The sequence below is a fragment of the Barbus barbus genome, assembly GCF_936440315.1.
Source record: "Barbus barbus genome assembly, chromosome: 8".
In the NCBI taxonomy this organism is placed as follows: domain Eukaryota; kingdom Metazoa; phylum Chordata; class Actinopteri; order Cypriniformes; family Cyprinidae; genus Barbus; species Barbus barbus.
The window spans coordinates 10,163,380-10,173,989 of NC_136736.1; the positions used below are offsets into that span (position 1 = coordinate 10,163,380).

The window sequence follows — 10,610 nt, forward strand, 5'->3', positions numbered from 1 at the left end:
CAATCACAAGCCATATTACGAAAGCTCATATCACAAGGCAAATGTAAAAACTTATTTTTTATGTGCTTAGTTAAGCTCAGTTAAGCTACTATTTACATGACTTGCATCGTCCGACTATTTTATGGAAACAAAATGAAGAATGCAGTGCAGAGTCGCAATAGTGCAGAATCACACTGGCACACGTTGGAGCATTTACTGCGCATGCTCGACGCGCAATGTCCAGCCTTGTCAAGACCTGCCCCTATTCTTCACCAATGAACGGGCAAATTTACAAGCGGCAGAAGCGTTTCACTATGGCCGAGACGGACGGTGACAGCTTGCGGATGAGATGTTGTTGACAAAACACTGAAGATCTGCTAAACGCAACATTTGTGCCCAAACGAGAAAGTATTTTCTTCGATCCTGCTAAAATCAGGTAACGTGCCATCATATCCTAGGGCTGCCGCATGGGCCCGGCTACACGCATGCCGTCCCCGGTTCATGTGCATGACACTTTATTATATATCGCATGTCTTATAGAAAATAATAACCAACTAAGCCAGCAAAACGGTATTCGCTTTGAAAATGAATAAAGGTGAAATGCAAATTGCATTTAGAGCAAGCTCTTTAGCGGTCATGTCATTTCAGCAACGATCCGCAATGGATGCTGTCTGTAGCCAGGCTTGACAGATGGTGCGGACACATCGCATTTCTTCTAGCCATTGGAATTATGTTTATTTAAAGAGGTTTCAATAAGATTTGGCTCATAGACATTAAAGCTGCATCTCTCCATATCGATAGCACAATTTTACTCAGTCTTACCGTCGCCAGTTATTGAGCTTCAAGTGATTTATAAGCCCGTGCCTATGGAGGTGTAATGAGACATTACTTAAACCATATTTAACCTTTTTTGCAGGTGGTTTGTTTGCAGATATTGGAGAGGGCAGATCTGCTTATCCGAACTAACGGCGATAACGCGCGAGCTTTCTGGATTGGAGGCTGATTTAAGGACCATGAACCATGGCAACCGCATCTCTCGGGAAAGCGCTCGAGCGCACTTTTCATCATTTGCGGTCATTTGCCCCTTTTTGGAGAATATTTAATCGGGTAGTTTTATGTGTTTTACAGACTCGTACGACCTTTTATTAGTTATTGAGTTGTTTTTGTAAGTGATTATTTGTAGTGTATCTGACGCGGGACATGGATATTTGGACTTGGTTGCGTTAAAGGGACCCGCCGCCTGTCTGTCCATCATAATGGATCAACATGATAACCAAGAAACATGTGAACCCCCTCTGCATGCCCTTTACGGGCCTAACCGGATCCGGCCGTCATCGTACCGGGCTCTGCGAAGTGCCGTGTCCAGCCTGGCACGAATTGATGATTTCTTCTGTGAAAAAATCGGTTTCGGGTTCTTCTCAGAAGTCTTTAAGGTAACTTTTCCTCTTTTTATATCTACAAATGATAATACACAGTCCTAGATTTATTACAGTGGTCATGCTTTTTCTGATAGATCATTCTGATGATTTAAATGACTAGTTAAGTTAAGGATGGAGGCAGTAAGAGGGAGTTTGCTTGGTTTGAACAGTCCATGGATTTCATAATATACTATTAATTATGAGCAGCGACGATATTCAGGCCACTAGTGAGATGAATTCACAATGACATTGACTGTGAGATCAGAGATGAGCCTCTAATACAATACAACCTTAAACTATAGTTTATAGTGGAAACTGATTATCAGTAATCACCAATATGTGTGCACGCACATATGTAAAACAGATATTCACACTAATCACATTTTTTATTTATTTTATTTTAATTTTGTGTCTACTAATAAATGGCACTACTGTCAAAATTTTCACCAGCAATTGTTACTTTAAAGAGGCATTTCTACCTGATAAAATTTAGCTTTGTTGTATAAATGTTGGTATAAATGAATGTATTTAGGTTGATTCAGTGATGTTAATGATTAATGAAAACCAGTTAACATGTTACCATTTTTATGTTTACACACATCCTAAAGTCTCACAGTCTCAATCATCTTGTAGTATGTACAACAGAGTCATATGTGTCCATGTTAAGAGCAATGGTGTCTGTGATTAATGATAAGACAGGTTGGTTGTACTCGACAGTATAATCAGATTACCAACCTTCCCTAATCTGTCTGCCTCTTCACAGAGGGGTATATGTATGCTTATTGCCCATGCCTCTGTTGACTCTGCCCTAAGTGCAAGTCAAAAATATCAGTCTATTGCTCTCATTTGAAAGTTTGTCCACTAGTATTGTCCCATATTTAATAACAGACACTCCTTTCATACTTTTTAAGAACATTGTGGACCACAATGTAAATTTAATTATTTCTCTTATTCATTCCTGCTTTTTTTTTTTTTTTTTTGGAGCAGTCATTAGCTGCCATTTATTGTATATATTATTGCTATTTAGTAGCTGCCATTCTTCATTACTAAAGTCAGAATTACCATTTATTTTCAGTACTACAACTACAGTAATGTGAGCATACATCTTAAACTATTATTTACTAACTAAAGAGGTCTAATTTCTAATGCATGGCTTTTATTGGTATCTATAAATAAAGAAAAACAGAACTGTTATGGCACATTTTTAAATAATTATATTTTTTGCTATGCAGTAGACAACTACATAATTTTGCAGAAAGCTGTGCATGTAACTTTTGAAAAATTGAATGTTTAATGAAAGTGGTTTGTGTTTGTGCCATCTCTTTTATTTTCCTTTTTAGAAGTCAACATTTCTTAAAATTTGGTGTCATAGCAAAAATTAAAAGAATTATGTCTAAATGACAAATGACTCTGTAAGGGACAGTATGAAATATGAATGGATTACTGACTTTTGGTTCACAAAAAGCTATAAATCAAAGTCAGTCAGACTCAGATATCTGATTTATACATGTTGGATGATGTATGTTGTGGTGTTTGGTGATGGTAGTGGGTGAAGCCCATGTTTTGTATGTGACGTTGTGATGATGTCCTGAATTCCTGCTGGTTAGGTGGGATGATGGGAAATCCAGAAAGCCTATTAGTGCCCTAATGGCTATTAATACTCGGCATACTCTACTGGATCTCTCTCCAACTCTCTAACTCATACACACAAAGCCATATTTAATTCAAACTTAAATACACTAATGCAACTATTGCATTATTGTAAATACAGATCCTAAAGGCTGATACAGCTTCTCAATCCTCCACTAGATTCTCTATCTTCAACTCCTCTAGCCTCACATTTAATGACAAATCAGTCTAATGCATGTTGCAGAGTAATTCTGCCTAGTAGGGCCAGAAAAAGCTTTAGATGCAGCTTTAGATACTCTTATGCAGATGTACATAGATTTTATCCTGAATGAGAGCAGGTCATGTACACGACTGAATGGCCTCAGCCATCAAGCACATACTCTGCTGTTCTGAACAGCTGTGGAAGTTTTAGGCACTCTGGTATAGTGTACAATGGAAATATTTTATATATTATATTATATATAAAACATTAAAAATGTAAATAAAAACTAAGATGTTCTCTTTTCAGAGAATGTGTCATGAAAGCAAATGTATTTTTTTAGTCTGTTGACGTTTTTTCACTTAGTAATAAATCTTACTAAAAGTATTATTTTATGTCATTTTTGCTATGCATTCATGATGTTCACGAGGATATGTAAAGATTATGGGAGATGATAAGCACCCTACAGTTTCTACATACAGAAGCTTGATATTAATATATATAATTATTTCTGTTATGACAACTCTCGGAGAGTTTAGCATAGTAATGTGCATGACAATGTTAATGTGTTTAGTCTTGGCGGAATAGATCTGTTACACTGCTGCTGCTGCAGCAGCAAGCTCTAGCCAAGATTTAAAGGATGAGCAGCAAGCTCAGGCCTTTGACCAAAAATATAGTTTTTTAATTGTCAGAGATGCCCTAACCATTTACTACAATGGGCCAAAAATCCAACTTCATTGAGGGCCGGAGGCCAAGAGTAAATGTTCAATCACATAAATAATGCTGCACTTAAATGTGTCGTACTGTGTATATTAAAACATAAGCACAGGCTCGCAGTTTTGGCATTTATTATGCTGCTTTAATTTGTTCTAAATAACAAACAGGTTCACAAGTTTTAAAGTACTAAATTTGTTCCTGTGCATATGAATTCTTTGAACTACAGTGCTTTTATTTCTGCTGATTACAACAGTCAGATCTAGCCCATTGGCAAGGCAAGGTTGATTGCTACTCTCAAAAATGTGCTTTGATATGCTCACCTGTAGAAGTTTATGGTTAAAACTCCACTTAGCAGTCAAAAGCATTTGCTGAAGAAATGACTGCGGTACCCATGGCGGTAAAATAATTATTCTGGTTGAGTACCATCTGTGCCATGGTGAGCCAAATCGAAAGGGCAAATGGTCATGGGCTTGTTTGGGCATCTCTAGTCAATTACATGTATCATACAAAGATGTATTTTTAGTAGTGTCACTGAATACGTGTGTGTGTGTGTGTGTGTGTGTGTATTCTGCAGGTGCAGCACAGGATCACAGGGCAGGTGATGGCTCTGAAGATGAACACACTGGCCAGTAACAAAGCCAACATGCTGAGAGAGGTGCAACTCATGAACCGCCTCTGCCACCCCAACATCCTCAGGTGTGAGATTTAGAGTTGTTCCTTTTTGTACATAAAACAGGGAATACTTCTCTCTGTATTCATTGAATGAAATAAAATACTACAGTGCAATGGCATAAATAATATTTTTCTTGAGTTGTGTATTTGTAGGGTCTGACTTGAATGTTATAAAAATGAGATATTTATGTATCCTGTTGGAAAATAATCCTAGGTTGAAACTGCATATTCACAAAAGGATAATTCACAAATAAATAGTTGTTTTCACCTTCATTAGGTTTTTGGGGGTGTGTGTTCATGAAGGACAGCTTCATGCTCTTACAGAGGTAAGACATTGCATAGAAATCCAGACTTCAGGAGTAAATGGACTGTCTGGTTGATATGATAATAACTGTAATGTCACTACGTTTATAGTACATAAATGGGGGCAACCTGGAGCAGCTGCTGGACAGTGACATATATCTGTCATGGAGCGTGAGAATAGGTCTGTCTCTGGACATTGCAAGAGGGCTGCAGTATCTACACAGCAAGGGCATTTTCCACCGAGATCTTACATCAAAGGTACAGACACAGTAACAGTCATATATGGTTTTATAACAGTCATTTTGTGCTTGCTGCACGCTGGTGTTATGGGACGAAAAGAGCATTGTGGTGATGCCATATTTTTGTAGGCCAACCATCACTCTGGTTTTCTTGACAAAATTCTATTTTTTTATGGGATTTTCAATTAGTGCAGAAAATAAGATGTGATTAGCAAAAGTTCATGATTCTTACATGTTTTGTTCATCATGATAATATTCACAAATTTGATGAATTAAATATAATCTCCAGAAGCAAAAAGTGAACAAACACCCTGGTTGCATGACTTTAACATCACTAAAATTAAGCTTCTGATAACTATTCTGATAACTATCTGATAACTATTATTTATTATTATAAACGCAATGAGGCTGTAAAAGTAAACTAGTGAGTAAATGAGTTTAGTTGGTCGGCGTGATGAGGTTAAATATCCTCAACAACCAATGTAGTCCCGTTTAGCCACTTGTTAGCAAGACAAGTAAAAGCTTTAAAAAAAAACACAAGGGTGTATTACTGACGTATTTTGTCATAGAATAAAACTTCATAATATCAGATCTTATTTTAGGCATTTAACCAAAAACCTATTCAAAGAAACATTGACTTCAGGATGATGGAAACAGAAGTGCTAACATGCTGAATCATTTTGTGTTTTGACCTACAAAAATACGTAATCCATGCAGTATTCTATGAATAAGGCTATAAGGTTAAGAACATTGAAATACTCTTAACGTTATATCCTATAAAATACCCTGACTGTACTGCTGTACTATACAGAATTGTCTGGTCCGTTGTGACAATGGTGCGTTTACCGGTGTGGTTGGGGACTTTGGGCTGGCAGAGAAAATCCCCGATTACAGGTCAGTACATCTCTCCTTTTTACAAACAAATAATACAGCTTTGACACACATTTGATGATGACATTTTAAATGGATCAGTACTTAACCAGCGACACAACCAAAAGTATGATGACTATCCAAGAAGGCTATATTCCAAACATAGGCCAAATATTGATTGAAATGACCTATGCTTTGACTTGCTTGTCTACAGTGATGGTGTTGAAAAGCAGCCTTTGGCTATTGTGGGCTCCCCCTACTGGATGGCTCCAGAAATGTTAAGAGGAGAGCTGTACAATGAGAAGGTATGTTGTCTTTGAACACTAACAAGTCAACATCCAACTGTACTTGTGTGCTTGTGTAACTTTATTCATCTCATTTTCATACATAGGTGGATGTTTTTTCATATGGAATAATCCTTTGTGAGATTATTGCTCGAATTGAGGCTGACCCAGATATCCTTCCTCGAACTGAGGTACATCGTACAACTGCACAGCACCACATGAAGCACAGAATCAACCACAGAATCATGTAACTGGTTTACCAGATCAAGCCTTAAAAAAATTATATGTAAAATTACTTTAACAGCTAATAATTTATAGCTAAATTTAATCTAGGACAAGCCTTAGCCTATGTTTATATTTCATATGTTTAAGTAATAACTGAAATGTTGATATTCTGCAATCGTATTAAAACTCAAAAAGTATCGTTCATACTCAAATTTAAGCAAATAAATGCAAAAAAATTATATATAAATATATTAGCTCCCATGTTTTTTTTCTTCTAAATATGATGTGTGTGCTGATGCGTAACCATATAGTGTATCCAGATCCAATTAAAGAATTAATTCACTGATGTTAAATTTTTCATGACCACTGCAGTTTAGACTTTGATACCAATGTCTATTTTTTAGAGTGCTGTCTCCCACTGCTGGTGAAGCAGCATGATGGAGTATATTTCCATAAAAAAATATGTTTTTCATATTAATTTGCTTAATTATACATTTTATAAAGCAACACATTGTTACTATTGCAAAGCTCAAGATTAATCTCAAATTTGCATGTGAAGATGTCTGATCAGAGCAGTAAGTGTGTAATTATCTGTTTGCAGGATTTTGGACTGGATGTGGACACCTTTGAGCAAATGGTGGGAGACTGTCCACCTTCATTCCTTCGCCTGGCTGTCAATTGCTGCAATGTAAGCCACATACACACATATACACTCAGAAATTCAGTAACACAGAGTACAATACTGTATGAAACTGTAGATGTCGTGCTCTCAGTTGTTTTTAATTTGTTATGCTCTTTCTGTGGTAGATGAGTGCAGACAGTCGTCCTGCCTTTTCTGAAATAGTAGTGACACTTGAGAGGATAGAGAGAGAGAGGAAGATGAGTGAAGCTCCAGTCATCCTAGGTAAGTATGTTACAGATAACATGGGCAGGGGTTGAAAGCACTAAATCAGTGTAATACATTCATTTAATAATATTGGGTATAAGATAAATAAATGAAATATACACTATTCTGAAAAAGTTTGGGGCCAGAATCCTTTTGTTCACCAGGGATACATTAAATTTATCAAAAGTGACACTAAAGGCTTTTTTTGTAGGCAGTCGTGGCCTAGTGGATAGAGAGTTGGACTTGTGGCCTAGTGGATAGAGAGTTGGAATTGTAACCTGAAGGTCGTGGGTTCGAGTCTCAGGTCCGGCAGGGATTGTAGGTGGGGGGAGTGAATAACCAACACTCTCTCCATTCTCAAAATCCACGACTGAGGTGAGACCCTTGAGCAAGGCACTGAACCCCCAACTGCTCCCCGGGCGCCGCAGCATTGGCTGCACACTGCTCCGGGTGTATGTTCAGTACTGTGTGTACACTTGGATGGGTTAAATGCAGAGCACAAATTCAGAGTATGGGTCACCATACTTGGCCACACACCACTTCCCTTTCCCTTTTTCTTTTTTTTTTTTCAAATTACAAAACATGTCTAATTCAAATACATTTTTTTTAATTATATTAGGTAACAGAACTGATTTCAAAATTGATAATAACAAAATGATGAAGAAATGTTTTTTGAGCACCAAATCAGCATATCAGAACTATTTCTGAAGGATCATGTGACACCGAAGACTGGAGTAATGGCTGCTGAAAATTCAGCTTTGCCATCACAGAAATAAATTACATTTGAATAGAAAGTTTTTTTGTAAATTGTAATAATATTTTATAATATTTTCACTATATTTTTGACCAAATAAATGCAGCCTTGGTGAGCATAAGATACTTTTTTTTTTAAACATTAAAAAATTTTTATTGTCCCCAATCTTTTGAAAGGTATTGTATATCACATGTTAATTTAAATATATTTTAGCAGTTAGCATCTTATTCATTCAGAACTCAAAATTAAAGATGAAAAATATTTATCCATCTTTAAAATCACTTTTTTAAAATCCCTTTTTTTACATTCACCAAGAAATAATTTAGCAGTTTTACCAGTCCTCTGACATCCAATCCTTGCTGTGGTTTCCTCAGAACCCATTGCTGTTGACGTCAGTCCATACAGGAGGAGAAGCTCGCCATGCTATCCTGGTGACCAGCGTCTGTCCCGTAGTCAATCAGACGTATTGCCCCCTGCCACTTCACCGTGTTTAGGCACGCCTGCACGGGTCAACCCATTCTCTCTTCGACAAGACCTCAACGGTGGTCGCATCAAGCTGTTCGACACCCCTAGCAAATCTGTCATCTCTCTTACCTTTACCCTTCCACCACCTCCAGACCCCTGTGCCTCCCCACCACTAAACGGGAGCCTGGGGCGCCGAGGTCCCCCTCGAAGGTGTCGCTCCCTGCCGTGCACCCCCGAGCTGGGGCGACAGCTACCCTTCCGGGACCAAGAGGGCCGAGAAGAGGAGGAGAGAACTGAAGAACTGAGAGATGGAATGAAAGAGAAAGAGGCAGAAGGACGGCAAGATGCAGTGGAGGACTCAGGCCTGGTTCTGGACTTAGATATGGTGTCTTTAGAACGGGTAGAAGAGGAAGAGGAGGATGAAGAGGTGGAGAAGGAGGGACTGAGCCTGACCGAGCCCATGGACTGTAGCAGCTCGCCCGACACAGCAGAAGGAAACGTGTCAGGGAAGCGGCTTATCAGCGGTTCTTCTAATTCCTTGTCCTTGCAGTCCAATGGTTGGGCTACACCCATCTCTAATGGACCACTGTTATTACCTCCCCTTCCCCGTTTGGACAATAACAATGGACTAATGAGGCCTGGGCGGCCGATGGCATGGGCAAGGCTGAACGGTTACCGAGGCCCCGCTCCAGAGCCTTTGCCGCCCACTAACGAACAAGACGATGTGATTTCTTGTTCAGCCTGCTGTCTGGCTGGGTTCAGCTTCCCTTCTGTGTGCCTGCGTGGAGCTCCTTCCTCGCGCCGTGGACCTCCGCGACGACCGTACAGGACCTTCAGCGGAGGGGAAGCATCCACAGCCACAGCAAAGGGACTGCTCTGTCGGGGAGCAAAGGGTCTGGCTCCATCCACAGCTACTTGTGAGCCAGGGTTACCCCTACCAGAGGCCCAGACCTAAAGATGACCACTGCGACATCTCAGAAAGTGCAATGCCACACAGTCAGGCCACAAGTCTGATGTCAGGATGGTTATATTAGTGGATGCAGTGTGGGTTGAATTAAAGGGATAGTTCACCCAAAAATGAAAATTCTGTCATTTGCTCACCCCGGTGTTGTTCCAAACCTGTATGACTTACTTTATTCTGGGAAACACAAACAATGTTTTGAAAAATGCCACACTGTTTTTTGTCTATATGGTGAAAGTCAGTGTTATTTCATTGTATGGATGTTTAAAACATTCTTAAAATTATCTTCTTTCTATTTTACTGAGTAAAGAAAGCCATAGTTTCACATGAGGGTGAGTAAATAATGACAGAATTTTTTAGCGTTACACAATATATAAAAAAATGTAACCGATAGTGTGATAAGGCTTAGTGCGATTGTCAAATTGCATAGGTTGAAATATATTCACTAACAGTTTCTGATTGAGCACTTGTCTAAATGAACAGTGCCGCACTTCACTCTGAAACCAGCAGTGCATATATTTTAAATTTATAATAATTTTATGGTTGTACTATAAAATAAACTTATATTTATTAAATGCCCAATTTAAAAATTTCCACTAAATGCTATTATTACTGTATATTTATTGTATTGTTTAATATTTTTATTTAATAATATCACACACATTGTTGCTTTATAGTCATTTTGAATTCGACAATAACAATGGCAATGTGACCTATGAAAACTTAAGTGGTTTACTTTAAACTAGGTTTAATTTATGGTTAAAGAAAGAGGTTTAAGTTGTTTCTTGTAAACTTTAATTTAAAATTAAAAAAAAAAATCCAAATTGGTCAGCCCTTAAAAGATGAATCACATTTAAAATAAAAATAAAAAGTGTGGATGCACTTATTCTAGAATGATTCCCACCCCCAAAATATTGCACAGTTTTCAAGCCATCTGCTGAAAAGCCTTTTTTTTCTTTCATTTTGCATTATATATAGCAATAACACCTTTTGTTTTTGGGTGAACTAT

At 38.1% G+C, this 10,610-nt stretch overlaps 1 protein-coding gene across 1 annotated transcript; it reads left to right on the plus strand.

Annotated features, from left to right (window-relative positions):
* Positions 1-276: 276 nt before the first annotated feature.
* LOC306873638 (dual specificity testis-specific protein kinase 2-like) lies at positions 277-10,402 on the plus strand. Its single transcript, XM_079423066.1, has 11 exons — positions 277-415; positions 896-1,412; positions 4,517-4,638; positions 4,892-4,940; positions 5,029-5,175; positions 5,968-6,050; positions 6,241-6,331; positions 6,418-6,501; positions 7,137-7,223; positions 7,343-7,439; positions 8,550-10,402. Exons 2-11 carry the CDS (start codon positions 1,236-1,238, stop codon positions 9,593-9,595), a joined length of 1,983 nt encoding a protein of 660 aa, XP_079279192.1. The 5' UTR covers positions 277-415; positions 896-1,235; the 3' UTR covers positions 9,596-10,402.
* Positions 10,403-10,610: the final 208 nt, after the last annotated feature.

Bases quoted from the DNA above. Each gene is read 5' to 3' on its own strand.
- LOC306873638 (XM_079423066.1), top strand. From the start codon at position 1,236: ATGGATCAACATGATAACCAAGAAACATGTGAACCCCCTCTGCATGCC. The intron at 1,413-4,516 runs GTAACTTTTCCT...TGTATTCTGCAG, and splicing joins TCTTCTCAGAAGTCTTTAAG to GTGCAGCACAGGATCACAGG. The intron at 4,639-4,891 runs GTGTGAGATTTA...CACCTTCATTAG, and splicing joins TGCCACCCCAACATCCTCAG to GTTTTTGGGGGTGTGTGTTC.